The sequence below is a fragment of the Diadema setosum genome, chromosome 15 (genome assembly GCF_964275005.1).
Source record: "Diadema setosum chromosome 15, eeDiaSeto1, whole genome shotgun sequence".
Taxonomy (NCBI): Eukaryota; Metazoa; Echinodermata; class Echinoidea; order Diadematoida; family Diadematidae; genus Diadema; species Diadema setosum.
Window position 1 is genome coordinate 24,080,511 of NC_092699.1, and position 20,368 is coordinate 24,100,878.

The following is a 20,368-nucleotide window of genomic DNA, read 5'->3' on the forward strand; positions in this document are numbered from 1 at the left end:
CTACACTTGATTTTCAGATTTTTCGTTAGAGCTGTCACAATCCTTGCTCGGTCGGCGCTTCTCCCCATTCTCGATCTGCCGTTGAGGGAGCTCGTCATAATCCATATTATGTTCCGATCCGGCAACATTTTCCTCCGGTTTGAAGCGTCTGTTTCAAGTATTAGGGGAAAAATAACAATAATGAGATGCACACTTTAAAGGGGCATTCCAGACGATATTCATAATTTCATATCATGTAGTACACAAATCAACAGCTCCGCGTATATATTTGTGGAATTAATTGTGGTCCTTGACCAGAGAAACCAATGCTCTGAAAAATCTTACACAAATTACACTGAACAGTGCTGATGACACAAGAGCCTCACATATATGTCAGAAATGTAGCAGTGTAATTCTATTATACACAATACCGCTTGCTTAACAAGTTCACCTGTGTAAAATATATGCATGCCTTCTTTTGTTTTGCTTCCTTGAGCCCCAACTCATACACTCTTACGGCGAGGCTGCCATGTGATGTCATCATCCTTGTTCGTTGTAATTTGTTATCAATTTATTTTTGAAAGCATTCTTATTCCTCATCCCAATCACTATAAATTCTGAAACTCTGTACTGACTACTCAGTGTAATTACTTTATAGTTGTTCAAATGTAAAAGTCTGAAAATTAATTCGGAGATCTCTTTTAAACCAGTGTACTAGTGAACTGGATCATAGCAAGATAATGACAAAAAGAGCTGAGGTCGTCTCACTTTCTACGGATATTATTTTTTTCCGCTCCCTGGCAACGGGTGTTACTTTCGAATTCATCCTACATGACCTTTCTTTCCTGTCATTACGTTCCGAACATTTCGATACCACATTTATTGCGGTTGTCGGATATAGGTCCACCTCTTCGGAAATCAGGTCACGATCACCGAATACATGGAGTTCGTGAAAACATGCATACCAGTTGTTGAGTTGCTCCTGTATTATTTCAAGGCACTATGGATTTCCATCAATTATACAACTATGGCCATCCAGTCATAGCTTAATGTACTTTTGTGATAAGTTTCTTAGTATTACTCGGTATAAAGTAATGTTCATATTTTCTTCTTGCGGAAATACAACCACTCAATCAATGAATTAATCTATTCATTCTGTCACTGACATATATTATTTGATGTCATCATTATTGATCTGTATGCCTACAGCACACTAAAACAGGGGATACCAAAGTAAAGAAATACATATAAAAACATAAAGAGCAAAGAATAGTGCTGTATATACACAAAAATATATATTGAAAACAACTTTAAGAATGTAACGGCTGCTATTTGCCAAGTGATTACCGAATCACCAAGCCAACGTGCATTGGAGATAATAATATCAATGAACATTGTTCGACACACTGCAAAATATGCAAAATAACTCAATGGAATATCATAATAAAAGTATGTATCATAACCTTTCTCATTATACTGTATATGAATGCAAACACACAAACATAATGGCATCATAATACTCATGTGCAGGGGGATTTGGAGCTGGGATGGTCTTTTTTTCGTGCTGCTAGCTCTCGTGTATTCTCCATGGGTTGGGTGACATATTCTACACATTTCGAAACGACGAAGAGACGTTTTAAAGGGGCTCTACATGAAGTAATGATAGTATCACAAAAAACAAATCAAGCTTAACAGCCTGTCGTCTTCTTCTCTGAGAAACAACAGTTAAAGGAGACCTCCGGATGATTTTCAAATTTTTACATTTGAACATTTATAAATTAGTTATACTGGGTACAGAGTTTCAGGATTTATAATGATTGGGATGAAAAATAAGAATGTTTTCGAAGTTTATAACAAATTGCAATGAACAAGGATGATGACATGGCAGCCTCACCATAAGAATGCATGAGATGTGGCTCAAGGAAGCAGCACAAAAGAAGAAGGCATGCATAGATTACACACAGGTGAGCTTGCAAGCATGCGGTATTGTAATGGAATGACACTGCTACATTTCTGAGATATGTGAGGCTCCTATGTCATCATCTTTGTTCAGTGTTATTTGTTTAAGGTTTTTGAAAGTACTGTTTCTCTGCTCAAGAACCACAATAAATTCTACAAATCTATACATGAAGCTGTTGATTTATGTACTACATGATGTGAAATTATGAAAATCGTCCGGAATGCCCCTTTAACCCTTTTCCTTGCTCTGAGTTCAAATTGGCACAGAAAAATCCCATAGCATTATACACATGCGCTGTCCACAAAAAGGGTTAAACAAGTGAAGAGCATGTACAGGGGTCATGAGGAATAAGGAAGTGATTTCCCTCTCTTTGCAAGATGAGTGAAAATGCAACAATTTTATTGCATTTTGTTTCTAAATGATTTCATGACTTTGTGTGGACACTTGATCTTCCTTAAAAAAGAAAAAAAAAGTTCGTATATTTAACCAAAACCAGTTTTAATGTGTTTTCGTTTTAACATTGTATTCTTGAAAAAAAAAAGTTGCAGAAATAAATTAAAATTGGAATTGAAAGATATCCTCGCATTAGACCCTGTTGCTGGTGCTGCCGTTAGGTAGAGCAAAATATTCAGCGTCAGGCTGGGATGATCCAATACTTCGTATTGGTCCTTGTGTGCAGGTTGTTCTCAAAATAATGGCATACTCGGGTAGATAAAGTTGAGGTCAGTGTTGTTCGTCGTCTGCTGAACCGTGTTCCACTAGCCGTGTTGAACGCGGGAATTATGAAAGTGGTCATTTCAAGTTGTGTGTTTGTGTTGGCGTATTGAGGTAAGCCCTTTTTCTGAAAAATTCATCTGGAAACTTTTCCTGCAACCACATGAAAAGTTGAGGAGCCTTAGGCTATTCTCTTTTTTTTTTTGTTGAATATACGCCAGGACTAAATTGAAAATATATGTCATTATTTTGATTTGTCTGGTATGAACCACATACTGTTTGCACCACGTCGTACTTGATATAATTGGGACAGGATCACCATATTTCGGTCAGGCAATTCCAGCCTGACCCCCACCCCCCCCCCCCCCACTCAGTGCTGAGAACGACAAAGCAATATACTGTATATTGGCTGATCGATAACAATTATCGGTATCGCTTAAGGTAATCGACCGATGGGTGTCAGAGCTCGATTTAAGACAGTTTACTTTTTGGGAAAGGCATTACCAGCATGATTTAACTCCATATCACTCGCCGTGTTCAATAATATCAATTAACCATGTACACAAGAAGTTTTAAGGTCTTTTTTATTTGGGTGAGGGGGGGGGGGGGAGGTCCCTGTCCATCAAGTGATTGAGCAACATGACGACACGGTACGTGGCTCAGATGCCTTTCATGCTATAACTGAACCCGCGTGTACCCAACAGATCTCGGGGACACCCGCTAGTTTACCACGGACTGTGCGAGGGACAGATTTCTGAACAGTCACGCTGCATTGCATCCCAGAATTTACCGTTCGGGTAATCTCGGGTGAAATTTGCCAAGCATGAAAGGGGCATCAGTTGTGATGAATCTCACCTATACAGCTGATAGGCCAGGGTGAAGGAGCTGAAGCTGATGATGCTGAAAGGGCCGAAGATCATAGGGTAGACGATGACGCCGATGAAGAGCTCGTGGTCGCCCTTGTAGGAGAAGGTGATGAGGGTGAGGGCGATGCCAACCTGCTGGAGGCCAGTCTCGAAGGCGATGGTGCGGCTCTGCTTGTGGGGCTGGCGGCAGAGGCGGGCGAAGATGTAGCCCAGCGCCCAGCCAGTCCACATGTGGGCCAGGGGAGCGAAGAAGAGTTTCCACGACGACGAGAAGATGGCCGGGTTGATGAGGATGGTGAGCACCACGCTGGTAGCTATCCCCATCATGCCGATGGCGCCGAACGGCTGTATTAGGAGGTAAAAAAAAAGCCTCTCTGAAAACAGGAGACCCCCAGATGATTTTCAAATTTTTACATTTGAACAACTATGAATTAGTTATACTGAGGACAGAGTTTCAGCATTTATGATAATTGGGATGAAGAATAAGAATATTTTCACAATTTATAACAAATTGCAATGAACGAGGATGATGACATGGCAGGGTCACCAATAACAACGCACGAGTTGGGGCTCAAGGAAGGAAGCAGCACAAAATAAGAAGGCATACACTGGTGAACTCGCGAGCAAGCGGTATTGTAATGGAATTACACCGCTACACTTCTGAAATATGTGAGCCTCGTTCGGTGTAATTTGTTGAAGGTTTTTCAAAGTATTGTTTCTCTGCTCAATAACCACGATAAATTCCACAAATCTATACATGGAGTTGTTGAATTATGTACTACATAATGTGAAATTATGAAAATCGTTTATGATGCCCCTTTAATGCCAGGCACTCCAACTGGTGGTCCACAAACCCAAGAGCTTTGACAATCGCAAGACTGCAAGGTCCTTTGTTTCATATAAGGCCAAATAACATATATTAGTGTGACTTTAAAGTTGGCCATTGATATTAGGTCCTATATTCCAAGAATAAGATATTGTTATTACTATCTCATTGTTTTTGTTGTTATTATTGTTTACTTTGCTAGAGAGATTGAAACCGTGATTGAAATTGCTACTTTCTGCACAGATCTACCTTTTAAAACATTTTTCATTTACTGGGGTCAAATTAATGAATTAGAAATTGACAGAAACATTTCTCTCCTGTCATTCTTCCTTTTTTTTTTCTAATTTGAATTCTCTATTAAGGAATAACATGTTGTGAAATTATTTGCACACTGATATGAAAGACACACACTCGTGCATGCACAAAAACAAGAGCGAATGAACTAACAAACAGCACAACGCACTGAATGGTACATGAGACTCAGCGATGTCTCGCGTTTCCCATTTGATATTACCGTTCCGATCCTCTTCGCCCATTCCTTGGACTTCCATCGGATGAGCATGCCGACGATGACGGGTCCGACGAGGGAGGCGAGAGCGATGAGGATGTTCTTGTACGGAATCACCGCGCCATCACTCGTCCATCGTCGTCCGTAGATGAAGAGGTTTAGCGGCATGGAGCCGAACGTGACCACGGTGGATATCGTAGTCATGACAACACTATAAATCAAGAACCACGAAGACAAACAAACAAACAAACCAAACGTTGGCACGCAGTGGGAAATAATATATTTAGGATACATGCAACTCATTCACTGCCAAACGAACAAAAATATACACCATGGTGATTATTAACTCTAGCACACACATAAAAGGCCTAATTAGGTTTCAGCATTCTTGGAGTCAGTGTTTGGTAAAACAAAAACAAAAACAAACAAACAAACAAACAAACAAAATTAGACTTTGATGTCACGCGTTATAAACCAGAGTGTTGCAAATTCAACTTCCACGCATTCTTACAGACTACTATGCCTGAGAACATTGCAAACGTGAGGTGGGTGGAGGTGAGAGAGCTTTGCGCGCTTCCATAGGAACGAAGGGTCCATTCGTATGTTCCATCGCACTGGCAAAAATGCCAAGTATATAGAACATTATATAGATGATGACTGGCGGGGGAGGGAACATACCGAATGTTCAACCCGAAGGAATTGAAAGGCTATTGAGGGACTTATAGCCTCCCGAAAGAGCATTTTAAACCCTGGGGTGGAACGTTTGGTACATGTTCCAGACATCAAAAGTCATCATCTGATACTGTATATTATGTGGGTTAGTCAAATACGTCAAGTACGTCAACGTCATCCACCAGCACAACGCATGCACTCGCTCGCGTGTTGCAGAGCCAAATTCACTGTGCCCGCACGGTCCTAGGCCTTCCGTCACTGGTTACGTGAAAATGTTTTCCCATGGGAGAACATTACAAAAATGGTTCGCCCATGGGCGAACATAACGAATGTGCCCTCTGCCCCTCATCACGTGACTGTGTTTAGCCAATCACTAACCGGTATTTGACTAACCCATTTAAAAGTATATTTTAAATTCCCAACCAAGATTTCCATTCACGTCACTCCGTCACTCTGATTACTAGTATACCTCACTTCTGACCTTTCACCTACTACGTATGTCCTGTATCATCAACCATTCATTCTTCTGACAAATTAATACCCCGCAGCAGAACGGTAACCAAAATACCTCCATCTAAACATCTAATTTCTATATAGCGGCATTCCATCGCGAAGCAAACATTCATATAATGCGGCAATAGTCACCTTACGTGTGTGTAACAAAGAATTGACGGAGAAGTATTTAAAAGACTGGAGGAGATAATATTATATTATATCTATAAGTGAATAGGCAGATAGAGGAAAATTTGAATACATTTCAGTGAAAAAAAAAATGATTTCATCATACCTGCAAGAATTCGTAGAGTATAATCGCTCATGAATTTACAAGGATCACGCACAGTATCGGGGGGGGGGGGGATGGTCTTTTGGGGGGTTATTTGGGGGTTGACCGCGCAAATCTATTCATCTCACTTTGAGAAGAATGCTTTGAATGAAATACATGTCAGACCCTGTTCTTTTGGCCAGTTTACAAATTAGGAATCCGTTCAAATGAATGGGACGAAGAGATATGTAATACATACACATGCAATAACTATTCACTGATATTATGTTCTATGTGTAATGATTTTGCCCTGTTGCCCTATAGTTTAGTACCTGTGCTGTAGCAACAGAATAATGTATGGGAGAGAGACTCTAGCGTTTCAATTATACCTCAAAGTCATAACAGGTATCATGTCACAGAGAAGGGAGTGGGAGTAGCCCTACACTCCAGTCTCAGGAATGTACGAGGTCAGAAGAAATAGAGAGTCCTTTGTTTTAATGGTCAGTCGAGATTGTGTCGAATTCGGTAGTGAGCCTGTATTGGGAAGAGATTTTTACTCTCCCAGTGAGAGCTTGTTATGACATCGGCCAGATAAGACGCACAAAGTTGGTACTGTGGCTGCTCTCATACAGCCGACTGTCATACCCCCAATACAGGTAAGCTAACATGATTCCTCATTATTTGCTGATTATAATTTTCACATGATTATGATCATAAATACATTGTATGTGTTAAGAATATTATATATCATGTTTCTGTGTTTTTCTCTTCTTATCCTATGCTAGTATCTCTCTCTTACTACATGTATGTCCCTATCTCTCCATTTCTCTCTTCACTCTCCATCTCCTTTACACTATTCTAAATTCTCACTTCCACCTTTTCGCTTCCCTTTTCCTCTCTTGTTTATCTCATTCCTTGAGATCATTGTAAATAGTTAATATGCTTGTTGAAAGTAATAATGTAGGAGTAAGGTTAAGGTTATACTTCACGAGATGGAGGTACTACCATGGGTTGGTTGTGTACCGTATGGACATAAAGCCAACATTTGGCGTCCTGATTGTTGGTATAATAATATTGTTCACATAATGATGTGTAATTCCCAACAGACTCCTTGATTAATGTAGTTGCATATAGTTAGCATCATTGTAATTCTTCATTTGATTGATTTGAATAGTTTTTATCTGATTGTCATTATGACACTATCAAGCCTGATGGCACAAGAACCATCATTTCCCAGTGCATCATGTTATGACGTCCTTAGATTATATATTAAGAATTTGTTTCAGTTTGGTACAAATACTGGAGACCACAGTAGGATTGTCTAGGATCCGCCACATAGGTCATTGTAGAAATTGCAAATGTGACTAAATAGCTGTATGTAATGTGGTGTACAGAATGTATGATTTTAATAGTGTTGCCATTTCAGTGCAAGTTGCACATTCCGTGGGTGGTCAGCCACTGCGCACCCCCCCCCCCCCTCTCTCTCTCTCTCTCTCTCTCTCTCTTCCTCCTCCTTCTTTCGCTATCGCACTCCGACCTGCTCAAGGTTGAATTTCCTCTTTTTCTACTCTCCTCTCTTTTTGGTAGCAGGCTGACCACCTCTCTGTTTATGTTGTATATTATTTGAAAGAAATCACTTTTCCTCCCAGTATTTGAGACTTGGGAAAGGAAGTGAGAACATTATACTTGTAAGCAAGTTAAAAGGAAGCTATTTTGTACTGTGTTAGCTGTTTGAAATGCTGTACAGTGAAGACCATGATGTAAATGATAGAAGGAGAGCTTGTTATGACATCGGCCAGATAAGACGCACAAAGTTGGTACTGTGGCTGCTCTCATACAGCCGACTGTCATACCCCCAATACAGACGATCCTGCCCCTTGCATCAGGCCCCCCTTCCAGCTGGTAGTGGACCCCATCTACTGCAATCCCACGCTGAAGGCACACTCTCCGCCTGAGGGAAAGGACGAGCCCTACAAGACCCGCGATAATCCCCATAATCGACCTTACATTGATTGTAATTAATAACCAGTCCATTGACTTATCTGTAGCTGATAAATTGTTAATTTTAGGATACACCTTGTCCTGTTTAATATTGAATGCTGTACCAGTTGTTACTTATTGTTAAGCACAATTGAATTGACTGCATCTTTGTTGCATTGTTACTGTCTGTGTTGCACATATTGTAACCACGTTTATTTGAAGGTTTGATCGATTGATCCTAAACCTAATAAAGTCGGTCATATTCATATTAATTTCCGTTTATCAATGTACTTGTTGTATGAAGTAAATCTCCTGTTTATAAACTAAACCCGAACTGGGCCAGGTTTTTTTAGAAAAAACCTGTGACAAAAATGGAGGCACTGCCCGGATTGTAATTTTGAAGAGAAATTTTGTATCATTTTCAAATTTTTTCAGAATTGTTGATAACTTTTTAAAACAGTTATTTAATTTTTTTCGCACCTTATGCTAATAGCACATACAGAATTGATTTGAAGGGTTAACTTTGATATATTTGTTACTTGTTGTGATACTATGAGATAACTGCAATTTATGTAACCCCAAGTGGACATAGCATATTTTTATGTTTAAGTGTGATCATTTCAATAATCACCCTTCATTTAAAGTCAATTGTGCAGTAGTGGCCTACTACTGACAGATGTCAATTTCTATACACTGTTAACTTAATTTAGTTGTTGTGAACACTTTATAGTTTTGACACAAATTTTCCATAATATTTGAATATTGAAATTTGGGTGCTTTTTTTTTTTTTGGTCAATTCTATTTGTTTTTGCTCTGCAATATTTTTGTTCCTGTTGACAAGCTAACAAAGATCTTGCAATCATGTCCCAGCAAGAAGAGAAATCTGATTTCCAAGCTGCCCTGGCTAAGCTACTTGGAGAACATGGCAAAACCCTTGCCGATTTGTCTTTAGATCCCCCTGTATCCTCCCAGTCAAACCCAGAGGTGACCATACCAAAAGCTGTCCAAGAGACCATAGTCAAACACGTCGTGAAGTCATCTTCCATCCAGCGAAGGAGACTCAGACTCTTCTCTGGACGTTCCCCTGTGCCAAGTGGGGAGTTTGATTTCGAAAGTTGGCGGCGTCCTGCCCAACAGCTCGTGGAGGCTAAAGATCTGTCAGACTCCGAAAAGTACAACAGGATTGCTGAATCGCTACTCCCACCTGCCAGTGACATCATTTGGGCACTGGGAAAGGATGTTACCGCAGTCCAGTGTCTTGAAGGTCTTGAGAAGGCATACGGGTCGACAACTGATGGGGATGAACTCTACTTGAAATTTAGCGAGTGCTACCAGCAGGAGCATGAAACAGCAGCTGAATACCTCCTTCGTCTGCAAAGTCACCTCTCACGAGCCCTTGATGCCGGCGGAGTTGCCAAAGAACGAGGAGACAATGTTAGAGTGCAACAGTTTTTGAGAGGTTGCCTTTACAATGATCCTCTTCTGGTGGCACTCGACCTCAAACGGCGGCCTACACCACCCACTTTCGTTGCCCTACTCCAGGAGATTAGACAGGAGGAGCAGAAGCAGCTTGACAAGGCGGAGCGCCGGAAGGGAGGACACACGGGCAAGAAAAAGGCTCTTTCAGCCGAACAAACTGCAGCCTCCCCTTCTGATGACCGCATTGCTGAGCTGCAGAAACAAGTCATGTCACTCCAACAGCAGCTGGCAGCAACTACCAACTCATTTTCAAGGGGGCCCCCACGCAATCAAAGAAGAAGGCGGACAATGTTTTGTTACAACTGTGGAGAGGATGGGCACCGAATGGAACAGTGCAACGGAGAGACGAATGCCGCCCTTGTGCAATCCAAGATGGTGTCGCGAACCCAGTCAGCGGGAAATGGAGGCGGCCATCAGTAACGGGACGACCGGTGGCCACACGGGGAAAGGAAAGTCCCATAAGACAGAGTGCACCTCTTCACACAGAGTTCCATGAATCTAGGGCCAAGACAGGACCCTCCAAAGTTCCGCCAAGCTCTCTTGTGGGTAACCAACCCACAGTTGTGGCTTTAGTTGATGGCACCCAGTGTGAATGCCTAGTGGATACTGGCTCCCAGGTGACGTGTTTGTCGGAAGCGTTCTACAGACAGCATCTGAAGCACCGTCCCTTGGAGCCATTAGAGGATTTGCTGGTTGTGGGTGCGAGCGGTAGCAAGGTACCCTACATTGGGTACATAGAGATACATCTGCGGTTTCCCTCCAAAGCAGCCGGCGTGGAAGCAGAGACGACCACTCTCGCACTCGTAACACCCACCAGAAATGGCCGAGATAGGGCTCCCCTCCTTATCGGCACCAACACCAGTGTTGTGAGACGAATGCTAGACAAGTGCAAGCAGGAGAATGGGACCAATTTCCTCCAGACTATGAAGGTTAAGAGCCCCCTTATCTCAGCTTTTCAACACTTGGAATCGTTGAATACTGACCTCACTTTAGATGAGCAAGCCCTGGATGTCCGTCTACCTAAGACTACATCAGTGCAGTTGAAAAGTGGAGAGACAAGGATGCTGCCCGCCTCTATTGAATGTTCTCCCCACAATCCAGCTGCAGTCCTCATTGAGAGAGAAGAGGGCTGTTTCTCCGCAGGAGGTCTGATGATAGGGAGGACCTTCACCAACCTGTCAAGGACATCTGCAAATGCGTGTGAACTAATTGTGACTAATATGTCTAATCGTGATGTAGAGCTCCCTCCTGGAGCAGTGATAGCAAAGGCATACGCAGCCGACAACTTAACGCCAATGATGACCAGTGATCACCCAGGACCCCACCCTCCATCGTGGCATGCCCAGTGCCACACTACAGAGGGCAGTAGGTCCCCACCAAATGATGTCCTGTTCCAGAATCAGATTGAAGGCTCTTCATTACCTGAGGAAGACAAACAGAGATTAAGCAGCCTACTTCATTCCCATCGAGATGTGTGCTCTACCGATGACCTTGATATTGGATGCACGTCCGCTGTTAAGCACCAAATTCGGCTGACCGATGAGACACCGTTTCGTGAGAGTTGCAGGCGTATTCCCCCGGCCGACTATGAAGATACCCGTCGCCACCTTCAGGAGCTGAAGGACAAAGGGATTATCCGTGACTCGCAGAGCCCATATGCATCTCCGATTGTATTGGTGAGAAAGAAAAATGGCGACCTCCGGCTCTGCATTGACTATCGGAAGTTAAATCAGCGGACTATACGAGACCAATACAATATACCCAAGATTGAAGACACCCTGCACACCTTGTCTGGAGCCGCCTGGTTTTCCACTCTGGATCTCAAATCCGGATACTACCAAGTGGAGATGGACGAGGCAGACAAACAGAAGACTGCCTTTTGGTGTCCCTTGGGGTTCTTCGAGTTCAACAGGATGCCCCAAGGGATAACAAACGCTCCTGCTACCTTCCAACGCCTGATGGAAAGGTGCATGGGGGAGATGAGCATGACTGATGTACTGGTGTACTTGGATGACCTCTTGGTCTTTTCTTCTTCATTTGAGGAACACCTCCAACGACTAGACAAGGTCCTGACTAGGCTGAAGGATTTCGGACTGAAGCTGAACCCAGAAAAGTGTTGTTTCGCCCAGACATCTGTCAAGTGTCTTGGGCATGTGGTATCACAAGACGGGGTTAGCACCGATCCAAGCAAAGTGTCTGCAGTCCAGCAATGGCCACAGCCTAACTCCGCCAAGGAACTGAAAACATTCTTGGGCTTTACTGGCTACTATCGACGCTTCATTCCACACTACAGCAGAGTTGCAAAACCCCTCCATGATGTGATGAAGTTGTATGAACCAGTCCGGAAACGAGGTAGGAAACCAGGTGGCGGTCAAGAGAAGCCCAGCAGACCCAAACCCACAACACCCTTTGGCAACAATTGGGGTGTTGAGTGCCAAGTTGCATTTCAGAGGTTGAGAGACCTGCTAACCTCAGCACCCATACTGGCCTTTGCTGATTACTCCGCACCATTCATCCTACACACAGACGCTAGTACTTGTGGCATCGGTGCAGCACTCTACCAACGAGTTGATGGCAGAGAAAGACCAATAGCGTACGCCAGCAGGGGACTCTCCAAGAGTGAGGCCAACTACCCGGCTCACAAGCTAGAATTTCTGGCTGTGAAGTGGGCCGTCACTGAAAAGTTCATAGACTATCTCCATGGTGCCACATTCACCGTAGTGACAGATAACAACCCTCTCACCTACGTTCTTTCATCGGCAAAGCTTGATGCCACAAGTCATCGTTGGTTGGCAGCTCTAGCCAACTTTGACTTCACACTCAAGTATAGGCCTGGCAAGACAAACGCAGACGCAGATGCCTTATCCAGGATGCCGCAAGCTTCTCAGGGGGATGACGAGGAATTCACGAGCACACAAGAGAGGATCTTCAAACTCAAAGAGCGTCTCAGAGACCCTGGTGATGGTATCTGCTCACCAGAGGCATTCCGAGCAGTCTGTCAGAGTCATGAATTCAGCATTTCTGGCCAGGACACTGAGGGTGAAGATGCAGAGAATGATGGTGGAGGGTGTGCCCTAGTGGATGTCATTACTGATTCAGAAGGGGCCATTCCTGATGAGTTTGCTTCAGGTGGTTTAGGAGAAACTGCATTGCCAAGCTTAAGTCCTGCAGACTGGAGAAGGCTGCAGCTAGAAGATGACCCCATCCGCCAAGTTATAGAGTTGATAGAGAGTGGCACTCCTCTAACAACGAAGATGAGATCAGAGATGGCAGAGGAAGCCAGAGTGATCCTGCGGCATCGTAAAAACCTCCAAATGGACAACGGTGTTTTATACAAGGTGAGCGCTGCCCCTCGAGGCAACCGGGCAAGACAACTTGTTCTACCACGTAGCCATCGAGCAGAAGCGTTTCGCCTTCTCCATGATGACGTTGGCCACTTAGGACAAGAGAGGACCTTCGACCTCCTTAGATCCAGATTCTACTGGCCGCGTATGGATGCAGAAGTAGAGCACAGATGTCGTACTTGCGAGAGGTGTGTGCAACGGAAGCAGAGAGCCCAGAGAGCAGCACCCCTAGTTAATATTACAACGACTGCCCCAATGGAACTAGTATGCATGGATTTCCTGTCCTTGGAGCCAGACAACAAGAATACTTCCAACATACTAGTCATAACTGATCATTTCACCCGGTATGCGCAAGCATATCCAACCAAAGATCAGACAGCCAAGACTGTTGCAAGAGTGCTGTGGGAACAATTTTTCATCCATTACGGGTTTCCTGAGAGGCTGCACTCCGACCAGGGGAGAGATTTTGAAGCCAGCCTTATTTCGGAGCTATGCCAACTGGCTGGCATCCGTAAATCAAGGACGACTCCCTACCATCCTCAGGGGAACGGCCAGGTAGAAAGGTTCAACCAGACCCTTATCAACATGCTTGGCACCCTTGAGGACGACAAGAAGCAGCAGTGGCGGCTCTACGTTAGACCCCTAGTGCACGCGTACAATTGCACGAGACACACTTCTACGGGAGCATCACCCTACATGCTCATGTTTGGGAGAGAGCCCCGCCTGCCCATTGATGTGCAGTTCGGCATCACCAAGCCGCAAGCCTCCGCCAAGTCCCACCACAAGTACATCCAAGACCTGCGCCGCAGCTTAAACCAAGCCCATAAGCTTGCTGCTACCCAAGCCCAGAAGAATGCGGCCTACCAGAAGAAGCGTCATGACGTGTCTGTTCGGGACCATGCCCTGGCTGTTGGAGACAGAGTACTGGTGAAGAATGTTGGTCTCAAGGGCAAACACAAATTGGCAGACCGGTGGAGAAGTAAACAATATCGCGTCATTCGGCGAATCAGTGCTGACATGCCTGTTTATGTCGTAAAGCCAATGGACGATGATGGCCCTGAACGTACACTCCATCGAAACCTTCTCCTCCCATGTGGTTTCCTTCCATCTGAACCAGACATCCCTGTCGCACCCCCAAGACCAGCACCGACACCACGGCCCAGGACATCCAAGCGACTAGCTGCTAAGAACCCTCAGCCATCTCGTGTCCCTGATAATTCATCTACCGACTCGGACATTGTAGTACAAGATATTTTGGACCCTGTTGTCATTGAAACTCGTCCAACCCCGGCTCCCCGCCGACGTCTATCCATTAGTAATCCAGACCAGCCCACTCCCATCTTGAATCCTCATGCCGAGGAATTCATACCTGCACAGAGGGAGCCTGAAGAAGAATTACCCGAAGTGACTGATATAGGCGAGGCAGAGGAAACCACTGCACATGAAGCTATGGATGACTTATCGGAAGATGAGTCATTGCCGTCAACCCAGTCCGATGTAGCTGAAGAACAACCCATACCTCCAAGACGGTCTTCAAGGCGTCGGGCTCCCCCCGACCGACTTTGGTATGGCACTCTGGGGAGTAGGAAAGTCAAGCTCATTGAAGAGCAGTTGGCTTTACAAAAGCAGAGTCTTGCCTTGCTTCATGCCTACTTACTTCCATAGCGTCATGTCGGGACGACACGATTCTAGGAGGGGAAAATGTCAGACCCTGTTCTTTTGGCCAGTTTACAAATTAGGAATCCGTTCAAATGAATGGGACGAAGAGATATGTAATACATACACATGCAATAACTATTCACTGATATTATGTTCTATGTGTAATGATTTTGCCCTGTTGCCCTATAGTTTAGTACCTGTGCTGTAGCAACAGAATAATGTATGGGAGAGAGACTCTAGCGTTTCAATTATACCTCAAAGTCATAACAGGTATCATGTCACAGAGAAGGGAGTGGGAGTAGCCCTACACTCCAGTCTCAGGAATGTACGAGGTCAGAAGAAATAGAGAGTCCTTTGTTTTAATGGTCAGTCGAGATTGTGTCGAATTCGGTAGTGAGCCTGTATTGGGAAGAGATTTTTACTCTCCCAGTGAGAGCTTGTTATGACATCGGCCAGATAAGACGCACAAAGTTGGTACTGTGGCTGCTCTCATACAGCCGACTGTCATACCCCCAATACAGGTAAGCTAACATGATTCCTCATTATTTGCTGATTATAATTTTCACATGATTATGATCATAAATACATTGTATGTGTTAAGAATATTATATATCATGTTTCTGTGTTTTTCTCTTCTTATCCTATGCTAGTATCTCTCTCTTACTACATGTATGTCCCTTATTCACTGATATTATGTTCTATGTGTAATGATTTTGCCCTGTTGCCCTATAGTTTAGTACCTGTGCTGTAGCAACAGAATAATGTATGGGAGAGAGACTCTAGCGTTTCAATTATACCTCAAAGTCATAACAGGTATCATGTCACAGAGAAGGGAGTGGGAGTAGCCCTACACTCCAGTCTCAGGAATGTACGAGGTCAGAAGAAATAGAGAGTCCTTTGTTTTAATGGTCAGTCGAGATTGTGTCGAATTCGGTAGTGAGCCTGTATTGGGAAGAGATTTTTACTCTCCCAGTGAGAGCTTGTTATGACATCGGCCAGATAAGACGCACAAAGTTGGTACTGTGGCTGCTCTCATACAGCCGACTGTCATACCCCCAATACAGGTAAGCTAACATGATTCCTCATTATTTGCTGATTATAATTTTCACATGATTATGATCATAAATACATTGTATGTGTTAAGAATATTATATATCATGTTTCTGTGTTTTTCTCTTCTTATCCTATGCTAGTATCTCTCTCTTACTACATGTATGTCCCTATCTCTCCATTTCTCTCTTCACTCTCCATCTCCTTTACACTATTCTAAATTCTCACTTCCACCTTTTCGCTTCCCTTTTCCTCTCTTGTTTATCTCATTCCTTGAGATCATTGTAAATAGTTAATATGCTTGTTGAAAGTAATAATGTAGGAGTAAGGTTAAGGTTATACTTCACGAGATGGAGGTACTACCATGGGTTGGTTGTGTACCGTATGGACATAAAGCCAACATTTGGCGTCCTGATTGTTGGTATAATAATATTGTTCACATAATGATGTGTAATTCCCAACAGACTCCTTGATTAATGTAGTTGCATATAGTTAGCATCATTGTAATTCTTCATTTGATTGATTTGAATAGTTTTTATCTGATTGTCATTATGACACTATCAAGCCTGATGGCACAAGAACCATCATTTCCCAGTGCATCATGTTATGACGTCCTTAGATTATATATTAAGAATTTGTTTCAGTTTGGTACAAATACTGGAGACCACAGTAGGATTGTCTAGGATCCGCCACATAGGTCATTGTAGAAATTGCAAATGTGACTAAATAGCTGTATGTAATGTGGTGTACAGAATGTATGATTTTAATAGTGTTGCCATTTCAGTGCAAGTTGCACATTCCGTGGGTGGTCAGCCACTGCGCACCCCCCCCCCCTCTCTCTCTCTCTCTCTCTCTCTCTTCCTCCTCCTTCTTTCGCTATCGCACTCCGACCTGCTCAAGGTTGAATTTCCTCTTTTTCTACTCTCCTCTCTTTTTGGTAGCAGGCTGACCACCTCTCTGTTTATGTTGTATATTATTTGAAAGAAATCACTTTTCCTCCCAGTATTTGAGACTTGGGAAAGGAAGTGAGAACATTATACTTGTAAGCAAGTTAAAAGGAAGCTATTTTGTACTGTGTTAGCTGTTTGAAATGCTGTACAGTGAAGACCATGATGTAAATGATAGAAGGAGAGCTTGTTATGACATCGGCCAGATAAGACGCACAAAGTTGGTACTGTGGCTGCTCTCATACAGCCGACTGTCATACCCCCAATACAGACGATCCTGCCCCTTGCATCAGGCCCCCCTTCCAGCTGGTAGTGGACCCCATCTACTGCAATCCCACGCTGAAGGCACACTCTCCGCCTGAGGGAAAGGACGAGCCCTACAAGACCCGCGATAATCCCCATAATCGACCTTACATTGATTGTAATTAATAACCAGTCCATTGACTTATCTGTAGCTGATAAATTGTTAATTTTAGGATACACCTTGTCCTGTTTAATATTGAATGCTGTACCAGTTGTTACTTATTGTTAAGCACAATTGAATTGACTGCATCTTTGTTGCATTGTTACTGTCTGTGTTGCACATATTGTAACCACGTTTATTTGAAGGTTTGATCGATTGATCCTAAACCTAATAAAGTCGGTCATATTCATATTAATTTCCGTTTATCAATGTACTTGTTGTATGAAGTAAATCTCCTGTTTATAAACTAAACCCGAACTGGGCCAGGTTTTTTTAGAAAAAACCTGTGACATACAATATCTGTTATCTGCAGACTACTCTACAGTGGACGTGTTAGGGTACAACCACACGTACTTGTGAGCGTTGAGTGTTTATTGTCGTGCGTGTGTGGGGGTATGGATGGGTAAAGAATTGATAATCATAATAAAAACCTGATAATCACAAAATTATATTAGATTTCCTTCATTTCAATTGGCAATAAGATTGGTAATTCATTGAATATACATGACCATTTCACTTAAAGGCGTAATTTACCATTTGCACAATAATTGCACATGAAAAAAAAAAAAAAACCACCATTAGTGCTTCAAAATAGTTCTAAAATTTGATTTAAGGATAATAACAACCAATGTACAAATTTGAACCAGTACAATCGATGTTAAGTATTGTTAAACATACAAATTGTGAACAATAGTTACAATGAAAATGTTTCCAGACTTAACCGTAATACAGTTATGGTTTAATAAGAAAATAATGATTTCTCCTCATATTTTAGGCTTTATTGCAAAAATTTTATGCGGTAAGACTGACCTACACATATGCATCAAAGGTGATATCTTGAACATTTGTTTAAATCACTGCTCCCAGAGGTAAACAAAACCTTAAATCATTGTTGTTATCTACATTACCGTATACTGTTAACACTGGTTAAAAACTTTAAAAAGTTCCGTTTTTAATCTAATCAAAGTCTCGACAAACAGGCACACTCCCTCCGTCATCCCTTACATGGTATTATTTCACGTAAAGGAAACCAAAGCCCAAATATGAATGTGGATTGATTCAAATCAGCAGTATTAGTAAAACATCTCAGTGCAAGTTTGAGGAAAATCGGACAACAAAGCTGCAAAAGTTACGATTTTTCAAAGTTTCGGTACCGTCATCGCTGGATAAGAGGACTACTACGACGCAGATTATGACGTCAGGTATGGACAAAAATATAAAAAAAGAATGTGAAGAAAATTCAGCATAATGTAATATTATGTTCACCATTCTAGCATAATGGAAAAAAAAACACTTGACTTACCTCTTTCAGAAAAAGGGAGAGTGATATCACACTTAACATAATTATGCATGTCAGTAACAAGTCCATGAAATGTGTACTTTTCATGAAAATCACATTTTATGGAATTCTCCTATTTTCTTCATATTGTTGTCCATACATGACGTCATTAACTATAGTAGTCTTCTTATTCAGGGGTGACGGCATGGAAACATAAAAAAAAAAATACTTTTGAAGCAACTGTCCGATTTTCTTCAAACTTCGCAAATACGTTCTACTAACTGACTAATATTGTTGCTTTCATTCAATCCACATTAATATTTCGTTTCATGTTTCCTTTAAGACTTCTACACATTTATCAACGATTTCGCTTTATTTCTAGTCATTTCCCCTTCATATTTGAATCACATTAAGCGGCACTGTTTTCGAACCTTAGGCAGACGTCCCCATCAGTCCAGAAGGTGAAGAGATTGGACGTAGTGCCGCCCGGGCTGGAGGCCGTAATCAGCGCACCGAGGGCCTGCGGTGCGGAAAGTCGGAGCGCCAAGGCCATGGTGAAACCGAGCAGAGGCATCAGAACCACCTGACACACGAACCCGATTGCCACGCCCACTGGGCGTCGTAACTAGGAAGGGGAAGAAGAGGGAGGAGGAGGAGGAGGAGGAGGAGGAGGAGAGAGGGAGAGAAAAGAAAAGACGTAATAATGGAACAGTATAAAAGTCGTTATCATGCACTTGCAAATATTGGTAGTTAATTAAAGGTACTTTTGTAACTCTGAAGGCAAGACAAAAAAAAAAAGGCAAAAGAAACAAGATAATGTGTGAAGATACATGGGACTGAAATTGCAGTCATAGATAGCGTCATGATGTTTAGTATTCTTTCACATAATATTACTTCTTGGACTGCCATGTATAAGGCTTCAAGAAGAAGATATCCATGTGAATATCGTGTGTGGTTTGTTGTTGTTGTTGTTTTTTTTTTTCTTCGATTTGCACGACCGACACATTCTGCAGTAGCTACCTGTACTTGCGATTTCCCGTCTAACAGTTTTTTCTTTCAATATTGCGTCACGAAGTCACCGGTGAAACCCAAGAGTGCCATCTTGAATCAAATCACTGCTTGAATGTCTAGTTTTCGTCGTTTAAACAGGACGGGAATGTCGATCCTAAAAATATACGTTTGTTTGAAAAGAACCAGAAAAACCAAAAGAAACATTATGAAAGTTTGACAAATTCTTACTAAGAATAATACAGTCATGAAATTTTGATAGTGTGATCCATCAAGCAGAAATTGACAACTCCGTGATGTTGCATGTGAGCTTGATGTCCATTTGCCCTATGCATAAGATTCCATAAAATCTCTCTTTATTTGGTCGGTCGTGCATATCGAAGTCGATCCCCCGTAATCGCCCTCGGTATACTCACAACCACTTTGAAATCGCTGGGCTCAATGGCTGCTCCCATGGCTACCATAGTCAGACCGAGCGTGACGCCCAGCACGACTTGATTGGCCAATTTCAGCTGCTCGACGTTCCCATTGGCTGTTCCGTTTTCTGCTGGAGAATCGTCATACAGCATGGGAGCGGTCCATGTCGTTTCCATGGCGATGACGCAAGGTAACGTTACGCCCTTCTCAGTATTCTCCCTAGCAATAAATCAACGCAAAATGGACATACATAATTATAATTAATAAAAAATAATGATAAATACATAAAATTTCTGTAGCGCCATTTACGATATAATTCAATGTTCAAGGTGCTTTACACAAAAACGAAATGACTGAAAGTACCATAAAGAACAAAAGAAAGCAGGTCTGTCTTCAGAATGCACGGGCAAACAAACAGGATTTTACTTTGCTCGATCATCACAACGACCGCCTA

The 20,368-nt window shown here is 42.6% G+C and overlaps 2 protein-coding genes across 2 annotated transcripts; one reads left to right on the top strand and one right to left on the bottom strand.

The window, feature by feature from the left end:
• On the bottom strand, nucleotides 1-20,090 carry LOC140238609 (ileal sodium/bile acid cotransporter-like). Its single transcript, XM_072318509.1, has 5 exons — nucleotides 19,914-20,090; nucleotides 18,921-19,114; nucleotides 4,860-5,064; nucleotides 3,509-3,864; nucleotides 1-148 (listed from the first exon to the last, which is right to left on the bottom strand). The coding sequence occupies exons 1-5, from the start codon at nucleotides 20,088-20,090 to the stop codon at nucleotides 1-3; spliced, it is 1,080 nt and encodes a 359-aa protein (XP_072174610.1).
• LOC140239309 (paraneoplastic antigen Ma3-like) lies at nucleotides 9,130-10,167 on the top strand. The gene has a single exon (XM_072319180.1). It carries the CDS (start codon nucleotides 9,130-9,132, stop codon nucleotides 10,165-10,167), a length of 1,038 nt encoding a protein of 345 aa, XP_072175281.1.
• Nucleotides 20,091-20,368: the final 278 nt, after the last annotated feature.